This window comes from Aspergillus sydowii (genome assembly GCF_001890705.1).
Source record: "Aspergillus sydowii CBS 593.65 unplaced genomic scaffold ASPSYscaffold_5, whole genome shotgun sequence".
Taxonomy (NCBI): Eukaryota; Fungi; Ascomycota; class Eurotiomycetes; order Eurotiales; family Aspergillaceae; genus Aspergillus; species Aspergillus sydowii.
The window spans coordinates 1,981,873-2,002,234 of NW_024467863.1; the positions used below are offsets into that span (position 1 = coordinate 1,981,873).

General features: G+C 50.5%; 8 protein-coding genes across 8 annotated transcripts; 6 read left to right on the forward strand and 2 right to left on the reverse strand.

The window, feature by feature from the left end:
* Positions 1 to 442: 442 nt before the first annotated feature.
* On the forward strand, positions 443 to 2,772 carry ASPSYDRAFT_45574 (cytochrome P450). Its single transcript, XM_040847070.1, has 6 exons — positions 443 to 636; positions 700 to 752; positions 823 to 985; positions 1,052 to 1,294; positions 1,362 to 1,933; positions 1,998 to 2,772. Exons 1-6 carry the CDS (start codon positions 490 to 492, stop codon positions 2,443 to 2,445), a joined length of 1,626 nt encoding a protein of 541 aa, XP_040702959.1. The 5' UTR covers positions 443 to 489; the 3' UTR covers positions 2,446 to 2,772.
* A 413-nt stretch (positions 2,773 to 3,185) lies between these two features.
* Positions 3,186 to 4,957, forward strand: ASPSYDRAFT_58314 (putative carboxylesterase; the record flags this gene model as incomplete). The annotated part of the gene is made up of 6 exons (XM_040849512.1): positions 3,186 to 3,370; positions 3,429 to 3,598; positions 3,655 to 3,702; positions 3,756 to 3,937; positions 3,990 to 4,331; positions 4,379 to 4,957. 6 exons carry the CDS (start codon positions 3,186 to 3,188, stop codon positions 4,955 to 4,957), a joined length of 1,506 nt encoding a protein of 501 aa, XP_040702960.1.
* A 707-nt stretch (positions 4,958 to 5,664) lies between these two features.
* On the forward strand, positions 5,665 to 7,461 carry ASPSYDRAFT_31770 (putative homogentisate 1,2-dioxygenase; the record flags this gene model as incomplete). The annotated part of the gene is made up of 7 exons (XM_040844910.1): positions 5,665 to 5,784; positions 5,833 to 5,855; positions 5,911 to 6,085; positions 6,133 to 6,732; positions 6,790 to 6,952; positions 7,012 to 7,134; positions 7,202 to 7,461. 7 exons carry the CDS (start codon positions 5,665 to 5,667, stop codon positions 7,459 to 7,461), a joined length of 1,464 nt encoding a protein of 487 aa, XP_040702961.1.
* A 463-nt stretch (positions 7,462 to 7,924) lies between these two features.
* On the reverse strand, positions 7,925 to 9,277 carry ASPSYDRAFT_89870 (serine/threonine-protein phosphatase; the record flags this gene model as incomplete). Its single annotated transcript, XM_040852235.1, has 6 exons — positions 7,925 to 7,997; positions 8,069 to 8,141; positions 8,193 to 8,726; positions 8,800 to 8,905; positions 9,003 to 9,044; positions 9,116 to 9,277. 6 exons carry the CDS (start codon positions 9,275 to 9,277, stop codon positions 7,925 to 7,927), a joined length of 990 nt encoding a protein of 329 aa, XP_040702962.1.
* Positions 9,278 to 9,758: 481 nt separating this feature from the next.
* ASPSYDRAFT_58317 (proteasome inhibitor PI31 family protein) lies at positions 9,759 to 10,913 on the reverse strand (the record flags this gene model as incomplete). The annotated part of the gene is made up of 2 exons (XM_040849513.1): positions 9,759 to 10,669; positions 10,727 to 10,913. 2 exons carry the CDS (start codon positions 10,911 to 10,913, stop codon positions 9,759 to 9,761), a joined length of 1,098 nt encoding a protein of 365 aa, XP_040702963.1.
* An 886-nt stretch (positions 10,914 to 11,799) lies between these two features.
* ASPSYDRAFT_45580 (putative sterol glucosyltransferase) lies at positions 11,800 to 15,063 on the forward strand. The gene is made up of 7 exons (XM_040847071.1): positions 11,800 to 12,072; positions 12,141 to 12,834; positions 12,890 to 13,047; positions 13,100 to 13,463; positions 13,524 to 13,874; positions 13,944 to 14,590; positions 14,653 to 15,063. The coding sequence occupies exons 1-7, from the start codon at positions 11,940 to 11,942 to the stop codon at positions 14,841 to 14,843; spliced, it is 2,538 nt and encodes an 845-aa protein (XP_040702964.1). The 5' UTR covers positions 11,800 to 11,939; the 3' UTR covers positions 14,844 to 15,063.
* Positions 15,064 to 15,279: 216 nt separating this feature from the next.
* ASPSYDRAFT_151108 (putative solid-state culture specific protein) lies at positions 15,280 to 16,722 on the forward strand (the record flags this gene model as incomplete). The annotated part of the gene is made up of 1 exon (XM_040842071.1): positions 15,280 to 16,722. The coding sequence occupies one exon, from the start codon at positions 15,280 to 15,282 to the stop codon at positions 16,720 to 16,722; it is 1,443 nt and encodes a 480-aa protein (XP_040702965.1).
* A 928-nt stretch (positions 16,723 to 17,650) lies between these two features.
* On the forward strand, positions 17,651 to 20,316 carry ASPSYDRAFT_89874 (uncharacterized protein; the record flags this gene model as incomplete). Its single annotated transcript, XM_040852236.1, has 2 exons — positions 17,651 to 17,957; positions 18,029 to 20,316. The coding sequence occupies 2 exons, from the start codon at positions 17,651 to 17,653 to the stop codon at positions 20,314 to 20,316; spliced, it is 2,595 nt and encodes an 864-aa protein (XP_040702966.1).
* Between the last annotated feature and the right edge of the window lie 46 nt (positions 20,317 to 20,362).

The window sequence follows — 20,362 nt, forward strand, 5'->3', positions numbered from 1 at the left end:
ACAAGCGTAGAGTGAACTGCGTAGCAGTATAAATACGAATATTAGTTAATAATTAGTTTTGTTTCCTTCTACGGAACGTTCATAATGATTTCGGCTCTTAGCTGTATAACCTCTTGAAGACATAAAACAAGATTGTTAGCGGGTCCACAGCACAATTTATTAGGGCCAGGATTCCATACCAGGAAGCTATATTAGGGGCGACGGGGACCATACTAGTGTAACCCCAACGCGCTTCTAGGCTCCTAGCCATGGCATTTTGCATTAGTCTCCCATAATACACCAGTCACAGACCTTCTAATGACGTGGCGGGGCGGTCCTGATGCGCAATGGCTCCAACGGCGCTGCAGCTGTCAAGAGAATGTGTCTGCACTAAATTACGAATCAACAGCTAGATAATAAATAAACCCCCCTCATCTCCGTCAACTTTTCTGAATCGTTCGTAAACAAATTCTCACACTTCCCGTCTCACCCTGGCCTGGGTTCTCGATCATGGCGAACCTGGTCTTTGCTTCTATAGTATCGGCCGCTGCTGCCGCCGTGGGATATCTTCTGCTCTGCTTGTTTACTGTGGGCCAACGGCCGCCAGATTATCCTCCAGGACCGCCGACGCTTCCACTAATTGGGAATTTACATTTGGTGCGTTACTCATTCCCAGCCTCTTCTAGAGAGCGGGTCCGTTGATTGTTCTTCCTGGCCTAGATGCCCACCGAATATCCGCACCGACAATTCCAAAAATGGGCTCAAGAATATGGGTATGCTTAAGAAGTTGAAAACATGGCAAACGAATTGTTTAGCGATTTTCCCGATTAACGCTTGGAACAGTCCGATATACTCGCTAGTTCTCGGCACAAAAACCTACATTATACTTTCAAGCGACACTGCGATCAAAGACCTCCTGGACAAGCGTGGCGCCAACTACTCGTCAAGACCGGAGTTGTATGTCGGCATGGACATTGCTAGTGGGGGACTGAGACTCGTTTTTATGGTACTAGACTCCATATTTCTTATTGTTCGAACTGTGCACAGTAAATGAACTAACCGGGAGTTACAGCCATACGGCCCAGCCTGGCGGATGATGCACAAGGTCATCCACAGCATCCTCAATATCCGAGCGGCGAAGGCTTATGTGCCGTATCAAATGCTGGAAAGGCAAATGATGCTTTTGGGGCTTTTAGATGAGCCTAAGGAATATGTGAACCATCTCTGGCGATACTCTTACTCGCTCACGACTCAGATTGTATACGGCTGGCGGAATGAGAGCATCCATGACCCGAGGTTGCAGCAAGTTATCAAGGTCAGGACACGTATTTCCCATATCATCTTTATAGATAACTAGCTAACGCCATGATGCCATTGTAAAGGGCTTTGAGAAGTGGTGTGACCTTGTAGGCAACGCGAATGCCCAAGTCCTAGACCTCTATCCACTGCTGCGCAAGCTCCCCAAGTTCCTAGTCCCTACCTATAAGTACGCCGAGGGGCTTCACAAGAAGGAAAAGAAGTTATACACCGATATCTGGCTGAATGCGAAAAGGGAGGTTTTAGCTGGTACAGCAAAGCCCTGCTTCTGCGCTGAGCTCCTCAAGGCCCAAAAGACCGAGGGCTTCTCTGATCCTCAAGCCGCCTACGTCTGCGGAGCCTTACTGGAGGCAGGATCCGACACGACAAGGGCCACTATTTTTGCTTTTGTGCTGGCGATGATGGTCTTCCCTGACGTCCAGGCAAAAGCTCAGGAAGAAATTGATCGTGTCGTCGGGCCAGACCGACTTCCAACAATGGACGACGAGCCCAATTTGCCCTATATCCGGGCCTGCGTGAAGGAGTCCCTTAGGTGGATGCCGACTATCATTCTGGGAGTTCCACATGCTACTATCAAGGAGGACAATTACATGGGCTATCGCATTCCAGCCGGTGCTACGGTTATTGCTAACGTCTGGTAAATTCCCGGAATCTGGAATAAACGTTACCTACCTAGTTATCCACTGACCCATATCTGCCAGGACAATCCACATGGATGAAAAGCGCCATCCAAACCCACGCACATTCGATCCAGCCCGGTTCGTAAACGATTCCCGCAGCGAATTTGATGCCGCCACAGACCCAGACGTGAGCAAACGCGGAAACTTCGCATTCGGCGCCGGCCGACGCTTCTGCCAGGGTATCCATATCGCCGAGCGCTCGCTATTCCTGGCCATGTCGGGTATCCTGTGGGCGTTTAATTTGAGTAAACCTCTAGGTGCCGATGGGAAGCCGGTGACTCCTGACATCGATGACATCGTAGGGGGAATCACGGTACAGCCGGCGCCGTTTGATGTGGATATAAAGCCGAGATCGCCGTCTAAGGAAAAGATCATTCGTGCTGGATGGGTTGAATGTGAGGAGGGGTTGCTGGATAAAGAGACTCGTCAGTGGAAGGAGGTACCAGATGTTACGGCATTTAGCAAATAGTGACGGCAAGGCAAAAGAGTTTCCTTTGCTGTAAGGACCATCGTTATTAGTCTCTGTATCGGGTTTTATACCACTCGTTCAGTCTCCCTATCCATGTCCATCGCAACGGCGTACTCTTGCGAAATATTGTCATGGAGTGATAGGCCCTTTAAGCCCGATATATTGTTCACCTTGGGCAGGTACAACCGGTATTCCTGCCTATCCGGAATTCTCTGGATCGCAGCTTCCTCATTAAATAGGGTACGGTATACTAAAGGAAGGTGCGATGGGCCTATCGCTCCTTCCCAATATATACATGCCTACATTGCAAGACCAATTGGAAAGCACAATGGGGCGAGCCCTTGCACCTGCCGGCTGAAGATCGAGTTAAGAACTGACAAGTTCAGCTCTATAATTTAATGCGAGTGGCATAACGACAGGAGAAAATGGCCAAATAGGGCAAAGATTTATTCCACAGACGATATTGGTAGATAGATCCCATGATTGTAGATGGTGGAGGCAGAGTCAACCGCCCACATCCCCGCAAGCCCCACGAACCACCTTCGTCAACATTTTTGTCCATTAATCCATCTCCGCGACTGAAACAGCAATGAGAAATGACGATGTGGGGTAAACTTCGGTTAGGTCGACATCTCCAGAAGCCGGTCAGTCGGTCGTTCGGATGATCGTGAATACATCTATCGTTCTTTCAATTGAGTATTGTCAATTGAGTGTTTTGAAGCTCGAGAAGTAGCTGGAAAATGGCACCCCCACAAGTACAACACGATTCTCTCAACGCGACGTTCACCGGCATTGAAACGCAGTGCGATGGTTCTTCTGTTAACCATTTCAGAGGTATCAAGTATGCTAGTATTCCGGGCCGGTTTGAACGAGCACAGCCTGTAAATGGCTTTGAGGAGCGGGTTGTCGATAGCTCTCGGTTTGGGTATGTTCTTACTTCCGAATGTACGGGTTGATGTTTCTGACCTTTGTTTTGTGTATAGGCCGCGATGTCCCCAGGTCGATACAGATGTTCGGCACCTTTTGCGCATTCCTGAAGACTTTGTGATTGAGCAGGAGCCGGAGGACGAATTCGAGTGCTTGACGGTCGATATCACCTGCCCTCCTGATGCGGTGAATAAGGGGAATCTTCCTGTGCTGGTTTGGATACATGGTATGCGAGGCAGTTGATCGATATGACGGAAGCCCAGTGGACTAACTTCATTCTAGGTGGTTCGCAAGTTGTGACTTTCTGTTCTGCGGCATCGAAAATCTGCGGTATGCTGCTCACAGGGAATGCGTTATGAGTCGCCAAAACTAACGAAGTACAGATCCAACAAAGCTTGTTGCCGATTCCATAAAAACTGGACAACCGTTCATTTTTGTTTCAATAAACTACCGGCTCAATATCTTCAGCTTTGGTGATGGTGACGAGACGAACCTAGCCTTCAAGGATCAGCGATTAGGCCTTGACTGGGTAAGAAGGAACATTGGCGGATTTGGTGGAAACCCGGTATGTTAATATTCCATGCAAGTTTGAACATGGACTAATTGATGCGGCGTAGGATAACATCACTCTGGCTGGTGAAAGTGCGGGTGCTGTTTATGTTCANGCTCATTTGATCACTGGTCCACCTGTGAAGAGGGCAGTTCTCGCGTCTGGCTCATTGTACTTGTCGTCGCCTTTACCTGTTGAGCGAGGAAATGGCCTTATCAAAGCCCTGGAAACAAAGGTCCAAGAATGTGGAGAATTGTCCCTCCGCAAGGCTTCAGTTCAGTCTCTCCTGAAGGCGCTGAAGGAGAGCAACATCAACACCATGTGGATACAGGAAGACGATGAATTGAAGGGATGGGAGACGAGGGTCGAGCACGCAGATGAGATCATGATAGGCGATACTGAGTATGAGGTGTGTTTACGTCCTACTCTTCATGCTTCTCTTACTAACCACTGTAGTCTGTGATTTGGAGAAACGGAATCGAAACCTTTGACGGGGAGACTATTGCCGCCGCTTTCGAACAAGATAAAACATGGGGCACCACCCTACGGAAAATGTACCAGGTCGTCCCTGATCGCCCGACAGCCTGCAAACTCGGCGCATTGGATCTTGTGAACGACGCACGATATACTCTCCCAGTTGAAGTCATCTCCGACAAGTTAAACGCTGCCGGCAAACGTGTTTACAAATACGTCGTTGATCAACCCAACCCATGGCAAGCGTCCAGCCGCGCACACCACGCCGTCGATCTACTCTTCTTGTTCGGAGGTGTAGATCTATCCTTCAATCCTGCTGCGAACGCGGTCGGTCAGGAAATGAGAAGTCGCTGGATACAGTTCGTGGCCGGCCGTAGCCCTTGGTCAATTGAAAAGCGCTTTGCCTATGGACCTGTTGGCGAGTGCAAGGAGATTTCTGAGACTCAATTTGCTGCACGACGCCGGGTTGAACACCTCAAGGTTTTGAAGGAGGCCGGTATTGGGGTGTATTTGCCCATTATATTTGCCTTGACGGCGGGGAAGATCAGCTTGTTGAATTAAACCTTAGAATAGAAATGCAATTAGATGTCTACAATTATTATTTAGCTCACTTTTGTAACGGTGTTGACATGTGACCGTCTATTAGAGCCAAGTCATCGCATCCATCACCACTTCTACTTCCACTTTCACCTTTGCTTCATCTTCATTTTCCATCAACCCCCACATTACCAACCATTGACTAAGAGCTCCTCTCAGCGCGTCGGCAAATCGCCCAGCCTGATAACTTCCGTTCAACCCTCCACATCTATAAACCGCCCACTTTACTCAGATCTGACTCATGTGGGGTCAAACAGCAGCTGCGCGCGAGCTCCCAGAGCTATCCTCCGAATGCACCATCCGACTCCACTTGCAGGCTGATTTTCCGGATCCACTTCGGCATTTAAGCTCCCCCCCGATATACCGGATGGCGACTTTCCCGGGGAAGAACGGCGATGCCTCAGCGGTCTCACCCCATGTTATGGGTTGCCATGTGGGGGAGATCCCGTTACATGCTGGAACACGGCGTCGGCAATAACACCGCCCAACTAGGGAATCCCTTGTGGTTACCGAGTGATCAAGTGCTGAGGCCCTTCCCTGTCGGCTTGACCCCACTGCCTGAAGTATATGAGGGAATCTGTCCCGTCAACGATTGCTCTGGACTTGTGATTCTCTAACAACACTTGACTTCGCATCTACTCGTTTGCTGCCAATTCTATTCTACCGTCACAATGGGTTCAATCGGGACACTTACGGATCCAAAGGAATATCAGAACATATTCCACTGGGCTGAGACACAAAAGGATGCGACAATTCCCTCCTTCAAGACAAGGAGGAATGACCCTTACGAGGTTTGTCTTGCCTCTCGCTACTGGAAATAATATGCTAATCAATTACAGTATCAAGCTGGATTCGGTAACTCGTATGTTCAACACTTCCTGCGTAAGAATTCAGCCATCTAACGCAGAGTCAAACAGATTCGAGTCTGAAGCTGTTCCCGGCACCATTCCACATGGTCAGAACAGCCCCCGAAACGTTCGCTTTGGTCTCTACGCAGAGCAAGTTACAGCAACTGCGTTTATTGCGCCTAGACACTGCAACAAGAAAGCGTGGCTCTACCGCGCTCGTCCAGCTGTTGCCCACGAAGGATTCGTACGTTAATTTGTACATGTCCACAGCATTCTATTAACATTAGTTAGAGCAATCTCCCCGACAACAAAGATACCGAGTGCAGCTTTCTACCCCTAAACCCGCGAATCCACGTCTCTCCTACCCAGCTTGCATGGCACCCATTCGATATCGAAGAGGCTGAGACGGACTTCGTCTCTGGCCTCAAGACCGTTGCTGGGTCTGGTGATCCAACGCTGCGTGAGGGTATCGCGACGCATGTTTATACCGCGAACAAGAGCATGACCAAGAAAGCATTCGTAAACTCCGACGGCGAGTTCCTCATCGTTCCCCAACAGGGTGCCCTCGACATCCAGACCGAGTTCGGTCCCCTTTACGTCCAGCCAGGCGAAATCGTCATCATTCAGCGCGGTCTTCGCTTTCGCGTGGAGCTCCCAGATGGACCCTCGCGTGGCTATATCCTCGAAATCTGGGGTTCCCAATTCGAACTGCCGGAACTTGGCCCGCTAGGAGCGAATGGTCTCGCCAACGCCCGTGACTTTCTATACCCAACCGCCAAATATGAAGTCGTCAAGGAGCCCTGGGAGATCATATACAAGCTAGGAGGGAAGTTCTTCAAGAGCTCACAGCAACACAGCCCCTTCGATGTCGTTGCCTGGCACGGTAACTACGTGAGAGCCCTTTTTATCTTTATCCGCTTGAATCACATCGCCGACTAACAACCTCAGGTCCCATACAAATATGATCTGACAAAGTTTGTCAACGTCGGCTCCATCTCAGTCGACCACATCGACCCCTCCATCTTCTGCGTCCTTACTGCCAAATCTCGCGACCTTACGGCTCCTCTTGCCGATGTCCTCATCTTCTCTCCCCGCTGGGATGTCGCGTCACGTACGTATTTTGAGTTCCGACACGTTCAGTCACACACACCTTCTAACCGTCATACGTAGACACCTACCGTCCACCATACTACCACCGCAATGCCGCCTCAGAACTAATGGGTCTCATCTACGGCGATTACGGCGGTCGCTCAGACGAGTTCAAGCCCGGGAGCATCTCCTTCGAATGTGGAAGTAAGTAAACCATTTAGTACTTGCCCTTTGTCTTTAATCCCTTGTCTAACGCCTGGTTTGTGTTCAGTGGTCCCCCACGGGGTCGCCTACGAAGAATTCAAAGCCGCAACCGAAACATCCCCACCGGTGTCGCAAATCTCGCAGGGCTCAATCGCGTTTATGTTCGAGTCCTCTCGCCCATTCACAATCACGGATTATGCGTGGAATAGCGAGAAGAGGCACGAGCATGAGCCCAAGATGTGGGATAGTCTTGTGGATAACTTTAGTAACCATGCGAAGGAGGTAGAGGAGATTTTGGCGAAGAAGGCGAAGGGGTTGAGGATTTAGTCTTCTTCTATAGTTGTGGTTGATTGTGGTTTTAGCAGGCTTTTTTTTTGGCTTTTTTTCCCTCTGTATACGGTACCAATTCCGTACTTTTTCCAAAGTATAAAATGTTCTTTTATCTAGACTGTTGATCCTGCCTTGATATGACCAACCTACAATGAAGCAGTCCATGTGCAGCTGAAATACATAATTACTCTTCTTAATAATTCCAACGTAATTCCAACGTAATTCCGTTCTGCAGATCTACAATCTGGACCGACCGACCAAATCACGCAGAAAATTCGTATTGATCTTGAGTCTGAATATGTCTTATTTTCATGAATGGTATCAACACGGCGACGGGTGGACATGTGATTATGTAGGCAGAGCATGCCGGCGTCTGCTCATCCCGACCTCCCACGCGCCCTGTCGAAGGGCGGCGAGCCTCAGCTTTGCACGGTGAGAAAAGAAATCTATCACTATAAGATCACAGGAAGTAGTCTGGAGTGCGTCTCGAGACCATTGGCTCTCCGGCGCGTGGGCAAGGATCGAATTGTAAGCTGGAAAGAAAGCAGTGTTAGTACGAATGTAAATAGATCTGTGGGGTTCTGATGGTAAACGGATCACGTACAAAGTGTACTTCAGATGCTCGTCAATTTCCATGATAGCGGCTTGGTTACCGCAGCGGTAGCAGTAATTAGGGGCTAAGGTGAAAGTTAGCGACCTGCCAGCTGACGCGCGCATCGAAATCTTACCTGAGAAGATCGTGACAACGTTCCGGTCCTGTGACCAGTTATATCCCTCCATAACTAGCTGGTGAGCTCGTGCAACCAGAGTCAAGCCATTATTATGATTAAATGCCTCTGAGATATCCTGCCCGAAGGTGTATCCAGCACCACGGGGAGAAATTCCCCAACCGCATCGGTCGTCGGGATCACTCCAGAGCAGATCACACATCGGGCCTTCGTGGGGAACCTCTTGGATTCGGTCTAGGGATCGGATGTTATCCAGAGTGTCGATGGAGGGACTCAGACCACCGTGGAGACAGAAGATCTGGTTCTCGATGAGGGCAGTGAGGGGTAGGTAGTCGAAAAGGTCGGTAAAGCATTTCCACACATTGGCGTTGCCGTATTTCCGCAGACATTCATCGTAGAAACCGTACACCTGTGTGATCTGGCGGGACTCGTGGTTTCCTCGGAGGATGGTGATACGCTGAGGGTAACGAATTTTCAAGCAAACTAGGAGTGTGACGGTTTCGACGGAGTAATATCCACGGTCGACGTAGTCACCTGAAATCGATCAGCCTGGGGGAGGAGAAGGGATGGAAGGGACCCCAAAATCGGATATTGTTGGGGTACGCACCCATGAATAGGTAATTTGTGTCTGGGTTGGGCCCTCCAATGCGGAAGAGCTCCATGAGATCGTGGAATTGACCGTGGATATCACCGCACACGGTTACCGGACATTTCTGCAAACCCATATCAATTCACTGAACCGGTCGAATGGCCTTCCACGCAGGCGGCGGCCCACAATGCGTCGAAGGAAAATCAAAACACTGCACATACCACGGGTTGGACGTTGGACTCGTCCTGCAACACCTCTCGCGCCTACAGCAGACACTCGGTTAGAATTCCAGCAGTCCACAGCATTGGTCAGAATCCGTCCGCGGGAAACACACCCTATCACACAATCGCCGCACATCCTCCTCCGCGAGTTGTTTGCAAGTCATCAAATTCTCAATCCAGCCATCGAGGGTAGGAATCGACCCAGGATCGGTCGTCGGCGAAAGGTGGTGTGGTTCTGGCGAACGCGCCGCGTCAATCTCCATATTATTATCCATTGTGGTGAGAGAGGAGGCAGCTGGCGGGCGGAAGAGAACCAGGGAAACGGCTGCCGAGGAGGGGTGGGATAGCTAGGCGAAGAAAGGGTCTCGTGAGGGCGGCAATCAGAGGTGTTGGCGGCGTGGGGAGGAGCAAGCAGGGAACCGAAAACACAGATTAAGACGAGATAGAAGTCTATTGGAGAAAAGAAATGGTTTTGTTGGACGGTGGGGATGGCGATGGGAGATGTCGAGGACAAGAAGGGGAGCAGGTTTGCTGGCACGGTGGATGAGGCGAAGTGTGGCCGCCCGTGCGCCACAGCCAAGCCACACTCCCAAATGGTGGGGATCTCTACAGGGCATGTGTTGTAATGTTGGGCACTGTCATTCACTACTCATCCTTGCAGAATTCTTATTATGTGCGATTATTTGCTATTTCATAAACTCCTTAATTGGATCATAACTTCGTCTCTGCGTCTGCGATTTTCCATGTCGGTCGCTCTTAAATGATGTCACCACCAAAGCCACCACCAAATCCTCCAAATCCCCCAGATCCCGGTCCGCCGCGGCCACCCCGGCCCCGACCGAGTCCTTGCCCAAATGGCGGCCCATCTCCAGGTCCTACTGGATCATATCGTGCTCCTGGAGGAACCTGGGGGTCGTAACCACCGGGGCCTTGAGGACCTCCGAAAAGAGGATCATCGAAGGTAGGATGCATGCCACCACCCCCGGGAGTCAATCCTGGGCCAATGCCTCCACGGATAGGGTCATTTGGTCCCAGACCAGGAGGGTACAAGTCTCGCTCTCCGATATTTAGTGGATGTCTTCCGCCCGGGCCCATTAATCCGCGGGCGGGTCGCTGTAGCTCGAATTCATCCTCAAAGCCAGGAGGGGTAATATCTCCAGGGGGTCCCGGTCTCCGAGGGGGTATTGCGAGGGGGTCGTTAAACGGGTACGGCCTTGCAGGTGGGTATAAATCATCTCTCAGCGGATCGCGCCTCGGTGCAGCTTCAGGCTGCGGGTCTCTTTCTGGTCGCCTGTCGGAGGCTTGTCCAGTCGTTTCCTGCCCCTCCTTGTACAAACCGGGTGCGAGTCTCTGGATCACGTTGATCTTGAACAGCGCAATCAGATCTGTTAGGCGAGAGCCGGAGATGAATACTTCCTTCAAAGAGGCTGTGAGGTCTGCAGACGAAGAGAGTGGTAGAGCGGATTCGGAGACATAGTCTCTAACCGGTACATCGAAAGAAGTTGTCCGATCATCGCCCAGGGCTAATGCAAACACAACAGCATTGTTTCCAAGACGGCTGATTTTAAGCAGGTATTGCATAGAGGACTGAGAGTGTGCATATCGGAAAGATGTGGTCGAACTGGCGTTCCATTCTGCGGGGAGGGATTGATTTTCAGACGTTCCTTCTATTAAAACAAACCAGCTGTCAGCAGCAGTCTCAACATGATAATTTTGGCACATACGTATCGTATGGTCCTCGCCGAGGCCGACTAATCTGAAACCGACGGCGACCAGTGAAGCGTGGCCGACGAGGGCAACGGCTTCGTAGGGAGTGTTGAGGCTGAAGTCGGAGCTGGCGTCTGGCCGGAGAGCTTGGGCGGCAAGCCCCACCACATTGTCCGGACTCAAAGAATCAGTGTTTCCAACCATGTCGCGTATTTTTGTAGTAAGACAGAGTATGAGCGAAGAAATTGGGATGGCAGAGCTGTCCTCAATATATATAACAGTTAGGATAAGAACTGGGCAGAAATCAGCCTTGTTGCGGCGTCAAGGTTGAACTGCAGGCACCCACGGCGGTTGCGTTGGTCTGCGCCCCAAATGATCGTCACGGATCACATGATACAGCTAGCTCGATCTGGTTAGTGTGTTGCAGTGGCCGGTTGCCTGAAATATTAGGTTCGCACCTATCCGTATATTAATGCAATTCTGGGCCATAACTTCAATCGGTGGACGTGATTATATCCGGAGTAAAAGTGTTTCCTGCCGGTACTCAAAAACCGGGAAGATGCGATATTCACCATCGTCATTCACTGATAAGACATTGCCGATGCTACCTAAGTATGATAAACGACTTCAACAAGATATATATAACAGGGAAACCGCATCATAACGTGATTTTGAGCCAATTCAAAACCGGAAACCCCAGCGAACCATAGAATAATACGATATAACTTTATGAAAACCAATTCCATTTTAGCCATCAGTATATGTTGCTCAGATGCGGTTTCCCGTAACCCTAAGCATCCCCGCCTTGGAAGTAAGCTGTGCCAGAACAGCAGCATTGGCGCCGACCTGCCCATTTGGATCATAAGGATAGTCCTGGTTTTTATCGAGTCAGAAACACTAGTGGAAGGCATATTTATTCAGCTGCCTGCGCTGTGGTGGCAACCCATGGCAACCCCCTGACGGATTCCAACCCCACCACAGCACCTGGTCCTCGTATTCGTATTGTATGCCCACCAAAGTATGAAGCGACAGAGATATTCTCCCTGTCTCAACTACCATTTGCTGCCGTGTAATGATGTAAATCAGATTTGAGCTCTCGTACCCACTTAACTATCTGCTGTTGTGCGGTGAAAGACCCTTTTCCGACAGGTGACAAAATAAGTCCAGGCCTTACATAAACCGGCACGATCGCCCTCTGGCTTCAACCCATGTCTACGTTTGATATTGAAGATGACATCTCCTCCGCTTCATAGCGATGAACCAGTGGAACTGCCCGGGAACATCCCCGTTGACGCGCAACCTCCGCCGCCATACTCACCCTTTGTGGAGGAACAATTGACCGAAGAAGCTGGCAGTTTGCAAGGTGCGTGCCACTGCACAGATCCGGATTCCATAAATGCAGCCAAACTAATCAGGTCCAATCGAATCCAGCCAATGGTCGCGTCGATATCAATCTGGAATCTAAAGTCGCCAGGACACTCGCCAAGATAATCGACTTGCAACAAGAAGATCTTCAGAACCCGCCCCCCGACTACGTCGATACTACGCCTTCCACAACGGCTACGTCCTGTGAATTCAAGCTCAACATAGTTATACAGATAGTGGGGAGTAGGGGTGACGTGCAGCCGTTCATTGCGCTCGGAGCTGCATTAAAGAGCAATGGTCACCGAGTCCGTATCGCCACACATGATGTATTTGCAGACTTCGTTCATGCATCAGGATTGGAATTCTTTCCTATTGGCGGGGACCCTGCCGAACTCATGGCATTCATGGTCAAGAACCCGGGCTTAATACCGCAGATGAAGACAGTGCGCCAGGGTGAAATCCGCAAGAAGCAGACCATGGTAGCGGCAATGCTTGACGGGTGCTGGAGATCTTGTATCGACGATGATCCCCAAACACAATGTCCCTTTGTGGCAGATGCAATTATTGCTAACCCGCCTAGCTTTGCTCATATCCACTGCGCGCAGGCATTGGGGATCCCTGTTCATCTCATGTTTACCATGCCATGGAGCAGCACCAGGGCGTTTCCACATCCGCTCGCGAATTTGAGTACATCGTCGATGAGTCCGACCACGGCCAATTGGGTTTCATATGGAGTGGTGGAGTGGTTAACCTGGCAGGGGTATTTAACCCATTCTTTCGTCTCACTTAGTTTTCGAGAACTGACCGTCAATCAGTCTGGGCGATGTTGTTAATCGATGGCGTGTTTCGATAGGCTTGGACCCCATTCCTGCAACGCAAGGTCCTTGCTTGGCTGAAGCCTTAAAGATTCCTTGCACCTACTGCTGGTCCCCTGCCCTGATGCCAAAGGCACGGGACTGGCCATCTCATATTGGTATGTATTGTTTTGTTTAGTAGCTTTGCAATAACCGCACTGACATTCCCAGATGTCTGTGGCTTTTTCTTCAGAGAAGCTCCGGTATACAGCCCACCAGCCGAGTTAGAAGAGTTCCTGAACTCTGGACCGTCTCCGGTCTACATTGGCTTTGGTAGCGTTGTGGTCGACAACCCTGAAGGGCTTATGGACACCATCCTTGAAGCAGTCTCGAAGACTGGGGTCCGCGCCATCATATCGAAAGGGTGGAGCAAAATGTCTGGAGACAAAAATGAGAACATATTATACATAGATGATTGTCCACATGAGTGGTTATTCCAACGCGTGGCTGCCGTTGTCCACCACGGTGGTGCTGGGACAACTGCCTGTGGCCTGAGAAATGGGCGACCAACTGTCGTAGTGCCATTCTTTGGAGAGTAAGTGTTGATTCCACTAGACAGTCCTAAGTCTGTATTTATGCTTACGCCTTCGTTCAGCCAGCCTTTCTGGGGCCATATGATTGCCAGATCGGGTGCAGGTCCTAGACCGCTGCCTTATGCCTCACTCACATCCCAGGATCTGGCCGCTGCTATTGGATTTTGTCTCACCGCCAAAGCGAGGGCTGCTGCACACAATATTGCAGAGAAGATGCGGGCGGAGCGTGGCGTGACGGCAGCAGTGGAATCGTTCTACGCCCATCTACCATTGGAGAAGATGAGATGCAGTGTGATGCCTGATCAAGCGGCGGTTTGGACATTGAGAAAGGGCAGACGGAAATTCAACTTATCAAAAGCAGCTGTCCACATATTGGTCGAGAACATGAAGATACAGGAGAAACAACTTCGGTGGTACGCAAGCATTTTCCTCTGTCAGGGTAGCTAACTCACTGGTATGTTGCAACTAACGTTAATCTACAGCTATGAAATTAGCCCTATCTTTATCGAGAACCGCCGCTGGGATCCGTTAACAGGCATTCTATCTGCGTCTGTCGCAACCGGATCGAGTATGTTGCTTTCCACGGGGGAGCTAATATACAACCCCTACAAGGAATATAGACGCGGTCGCTCACTGAAGCCCTCAGGAGAAGGGAGTTTGCGTCCACAATCCGTGCCTATAAGCAGGTCTTCAACTAACGACTCATGGAATGCTGTAGCAGCAGGAGGATCAAATATACAGGACAGAACAGACAACGCGAAGCCTAACGGTAACCAGGCTATCAGGTCATTAACTACAGCAGGGAACATGGCTTCTGCAACAATGAAGGGATTTGGCAAATTCACTGGGACGTATTTCAAAGGTGTGGTGGTGGACATTCCCCATGCGGCAGCCGAGGGGTTCCGGCAGGTGCCTAAATTATACGGCGAACAGCCAAAGGAATACGGCACTGTCAAAGATTGGAAATCTGGGGCTGTGTTTGGTGGGAAAAATTTCATTGATGGTATGAGCGATGGCTTTACGGGACTCTTCACTGAGCCTGTCAAAGGTGCTAAAGCGCAGGGAGTGGTCGGTGCAGCCAAGGGATTCATGAAAGGGACGATTGGACTCGCTACGAAGGTCCCTTCAGGTATGTAATCTACTTACGCTTTGTCCATGCCAACACGTAACTGACGACGCATTATTGTGCAGCCGGAGTAGGGCTGGTGGCGTACCCGTTACATGGGATAAGCAAGACCATTGAAACGGCGATTGGTCCGAAGAATCAGAGGGCTCTTGTTCATGCGCGTCTCAGAGATGGTTCTTATTATACGGAGAACTTGCGTCTTACCGACGAAGAGCAGTACGGGGTTATTGAACGGTTTGAGATGCTCCTCGACTAGGACTGAGCTCCGAGCACTGGGACTCATCTAGAAAGTATATGGAAAGAATGATGTCTAAGACAAGTAGAGAGGCCGTTCTCCGATCCCGGAGTCATATAAAAGTATTTATACTCTCATGGAGGGGTTGAGTTGATCAATCGCCCACATAAAGTCCCTGTAATTCAGACCTATATTAAGCATGATGTTACTCCAGCCACTTAGATCCATTGTCCATGGCGAGATAAAACTGGGGCAACACAGATCTGAAGAGCCAGTTCTAGATGTTTGTGTCATCGGTGATGCACGGACTCGAGGGCATATCCCGCAGCGTCACATTGTTCCACACCCGGAAACGGACAGCTCCACCGTCAACCATGGATCTGGATATAGGGCCGTTCGATAAGGACTATGCATTCCTTCGTTCGAAATTATTTGCAGTGACTATCAATCCAGCAAAATGGCTCCCACAAGTACCGTCAGCCTCGACTACACCCTGCGTGACCTCTACTCGGAAAACAATGATAGCGACCCGAATCTAGTGCTCGTATATTATCCGCTGGATTTCAAGTATAACCCGCACGGCTCATTAACCAAGTTCATCTATGGATATAAATTGCAACAGGGTAATGAAGAAGGGGCGTCCGCCATTGAACGGAGCCTGTATCCCCAGCGGACCGCGTTTTCCGCCGGTCAGATGCCAGTCGTCGTCCTGGATTTTGCTTCAAGCCACAGAGGAAAAGAGACAGAGGATAGCATGTGCCAGCAGGTCACAGATGCGCAAGCGCTGCGCCGCCATGTCGACTTCCATCGGACATATTCGCAGTTACCTCGCGAGCAACAGCCGAGTTTAACCTTTGCCAGCAACTTGAAAGGCATACCCTTGGATGCCGGCGCGCAGATTTCAGTCCAGCTACCAACAGACTGTCTTTCGAATCTGCCTCATCTCATTAACCCTGAGACCCATTATGAGATCTTGTCGAAACGCGGGCTTGCTTTGTCTGGCTTGCCAACGCCCAGATCTGAGGTGATCGACACCTGCTTGACCAGCTCTGACGACCCGGTTCTTTCGGCAAAGGAGGTATCACGAATGATCAACTCAATTGAAAAGCGCCAACTACCCTTCATGATTAAACTTCCACAGTCTCTTGGTGGCCGCGGTGCCTTTGCCGTCGCCACGGAAGCGGAAAGGAACGAAGTGAAGACTGCGCTCACAGCAGGACTAAGCGAAATGCTACATGGGCTTAACGAATTTAATCATCACTTATACCCATGCTCCATTGTCCTTCAGGACCTCATCCCTGGGTCAACCGTGGCGCTGGCATTTTTCGTTTCAAAGACTGGACACGCTCGTTTCACATCTTGTAGCGAGCAGCTGTTTGATGAGCACGGACGCTGGATTGGTGGGATGATCGCGTACAAGCAGCAGGAGCAGCTCAGAGCCACATTTCATCCAATTATGGAGAAGGCGGCAACATTTCTACATGGCAAGGGGTACTATGGCCCTGCTGGCGTGGATATTATTACTGACGAGCGGTCCGGGGAGCACTTGATTATCGACCTCAACGTCCGTGTAACTGGTTCGTTCCACCTGGGGCCTCTCAGAGGGAATTTTACCGAGCGAGGCCTTTACGAGGCTGCTGGGATTAAGGTGGAGTTTAGGTGCTCGCGAGATGTTTTCGAGGCGAGGTTTGCGGATGAAATGCGCAAAGGCAGTATGATCGTTAACGGATGGTTCCATGACGAGTCAAGCGGCCTGAGCCATGCTGCCATAACCATAGGGGCCAGAGACTCCGAAGAGCTGAAAGAGTATCTGGAGCACGTCAGGGCTGTCGGGGCACAGCCGGATGAGAGCCTAGCTTTCCAGGGTCCACCTGTACCAGGCCTGAAAGCCAAGTGGTGATTAAGAGTTGACGTTGAAAATTACTGTACCTTTCTAAAATGATCCAGAATGAATAATGAACATGGTTGCGAGCGTGATCTCCCTGTGGGTATATGCACACCAGGAAGAGCTCAAATCGTTCAGCCATGAGAGTGGTCTGCGTCATACCTTGAACGAGAAAGCCATACACCTACTTATCAGATTCCGCATCCGAACTGCCATCCGCAATGTCATAGTTTGTGTAACACACGGGAAGGCCCTGGTTGGATGGACGAGGCCGCATATCCACGGATGGACATTCCAGCCCTAATGCGACCCGGACAATGAGACAGACCCACACTGGCGGGCCGCAGCCGTAAGGGTCCGCCTATCGATGATCCATATTCTACCACGAGATATCTTGTCGTTGTTATAAATGTAATACTTGGAAGGTCGTAGCACATTTTGCAACTGGTTTCATGCCGAAGACGTCCCTGAACCGGTGCAATGCCTGGCTTAACCGAGCGTCCATCATGAGACCAGCGGACTCAGCCACAATTAACAGGCTCGTTTAACTAACTTTTGTGTAGTATTTTTAACTCGTGTACTCTGATACTAAGACCGATTGAGTGTCTGTCGCCTGAAAAAACTCGTATTCTCTCTGCGCGGGTCGACCTAGTACGCTGCCCAAGCGGCTTCCGAGGCTGTTTGTATCTCCCACGCGACACCTTCATTCCGGAGTTTGATTAATGAGGCGCTGCTACAGTCTAGGCTGCCACTTGAAAAGGAATAGTAAATGGATGCGCAAAGTTATATATAGTATAATTGAGGCCATTTTACTCCCCGCACTTCTTTCTGAAGTTTGCTGCTTTCTATCTGTCCTCGTATCCTACAACATTTTGCAAACAGTGTAACCGTGAGAACAATGTGTTTTTCTTCCGAAGAGAGGCATACCGACGATAAAGAGAAAATGAACCTTGAAGAGAATGGAAGTTCCGACTTCGTATCTAATACGGAGAACGACAACAGTACCAATACCATTGAGACTGGAAACGACAGTGGCGAGAGCGCGCATAATAGGGACACCAGAGAGGACAAGAGAAACCATATACCGGAAGACGCAGCAGGTCACATTGCTGCTAAACGGAAAGGAAGTCTAGAGGTATCGTTGACTGGACCGACCAAGGATAGCAGCAAGGTGTCCGCTGCTATTTCTATTGCCGGCGATGTAGGGCCGGTGCATGAGGAATCCCCCCGGTGTGAGCACCCTGCATTTGGTAAGTCCTTATAATTCCAACCGTTCCTGGTTTAAATTCATGCTTGATTCGAGGCTGACTGCATGAGATAGAGCTATACTGGATCAAAAAGCATATTCTCAGACGGAAGACAGCCGCGAGTGACCTTGGCAACGACGCCCCCGAATATGAAGTTGTCCGGTATTTCGACCGCGAGGCGAATCCGGAGTACCACCATGTACATCCCGGAACGGTGACGGTGCAAGGATACGGGATAGAACTGTGGGACTACGAGCAGATTCACGGCTCTGGACTCGGAGATGCTGAAAAGAACCATCTTTACCACGTTGGTGACCTCCCAGAGCCAGGAGCGAAGGAACTGCTTAGACGGCTGGATGAGCTGCGCAACGAAGATAAGGGAAGGCCACTGGGTGAGAACCTGGACTACGACGAGGCAGACCTTGGACAATTTGTAGGGGACTCTGCGCTCGCAATTGCGGACGGGGAGAATAGCATTGATGCGATGCTGGATGTTTGTCTTGCTGTGCTGAATCGGGGAGATACGTTCAAGAATTTCGCCAAACGATTTACTATTGCGCAGGAGTGGACCAATCTACAGGGAGAAGGGATATTGGGGATTATGGGCTTCTTCTGGCAGATGGTAATCACAGGTGAGGTTGCGAGGCGTTTGGATAGGAGCACCAGCACGCAGTCAAATGAACAGGGCCAAATGGATGGGATGTCGCTCCAGGTTGTTGCGTCGTTGATTGTGTATGAACTGTGGATACACAATGTCGATTTGAAGATTAGCGACGAGCTGCCGATGCCACCAGCAAAGGATGTCTCCTCAGAAGAGCGTATAGAGGCAGAGGTGCTGGTTCGAATGGCTGAAAAGTTCATGGAGGATACCCGGCCAGATGTCGCTGCAGAAACTCTCGAAGAGGCTATTGTTATTGACCCTGCCAACGTCGAATACCGGCGCAGAAAATGCCGGGCGCTTCGCAGGACAGCCGAGCTCGACGCACTTGTAGGGGACGAGGAGGACTCGGAGATGCGGTACGCGGAACTTTCGCTGGAGGCCAAATACTTGACTCGATATGCCCCTGATGACTGGGAGGCCTGGGAACTCCTGGCCGAAGCACAGACGGGACGAGGTGCATTGAAGAAAGGACTACAAGCCTATGAGCAGGCCCATTCCGTTGCAACAACAGAGGAGGACAAGAAGTACCTGGGGAACAAGGTCGTGGAAGCGCGAGTGGCCCTTGCGGATGAGTTTCTCAGCGCAGTGAAGCTGGATAACAAAGTGGAGCAGCACGAAGCTTTGAGGGATCGAAAGGACTGGGACTATGACTTTGCGGACGGAGTTATGAAGTCCCTTTCCAACGTACATGAACGTCAAGAGGAAGGACTGGTAGAGTTTGCGAAGAAAATCGAATGGCCGCATGTTGCTGAAGTTACGCAGCGGATTGGGGGCATCTACGCACGTCTCCATGCTGGAGGAGAAGAGAACTTGCCGGCCATTATCCACGATTGGTTGTATGGCTTGGTGCTACCAGGGAGGTTCTTTGCGTACAATCTGATGGCGTGCTTGACCCTATGCACCCCTTCTCTTTCTCTCGGTGTCCCGCCGACCGCCAGCCATGGGCTGATCCTGGGAGATATCTCATATTGGCCAATCCATACAGTGATGGGCCGCGTCTTGGGTGGCATCTCGGGCATAGGATCGCTGGCTGGCTGGATAGGGCCCTGCTATTCTGTCATGCTGGATGCAGACGAGGAGACTGAGTGTGACAGCACGACCAAATGGGTGTTGGTAGGTGGAGAGCGCGTGCCACCAGAGTTACAGAGCAGCGACGGATTACCAGAATACCTCGACAATGAAGATGCAGCTTCTTATATAGTCGAGAGCAAGGACCCCGAGAACTGGACCACGCCTGAGCTTCCAGTCCGAGATACGAGTCAATACACCCTGAAAGCTATCTATCTCAAGCCTCCAGGGGAAGAACAAGCGGCCGGATGTTCAGCGAGAATTATATTTGAAGTGAATAAATTGACCACCGTTGAGGTCCCTTTACGGGCCACCCCGGTCTTCGTCGTTGCACCTCAATGCCAGCCATCTGATCCCGCAGGACACCCTATCCATGCCCGCGAGCTGGAAATATACTCAGCAGATACCTGGACTCCAGACAAGCTTATAGACGACGATGTATTCGCAGAAGCTCGTGCGGCCGATTTACTTGTCATGAATGCTACCGGTCATGGAGCTGAGGCTCTGGCTCGTGCAGTATGTGCTATGCGTGGGATGAATGCACTGATTCGAACGGGCCAAGGCCCTTGCTGGGCCTGTACTATGAAGATAGCGCGGTCGTTGAAGATCAATACTGTGGTCTGGTGCAATTAACGGGTGTTCAAATGTACATAATACTTTATGCACAATTTATACATGT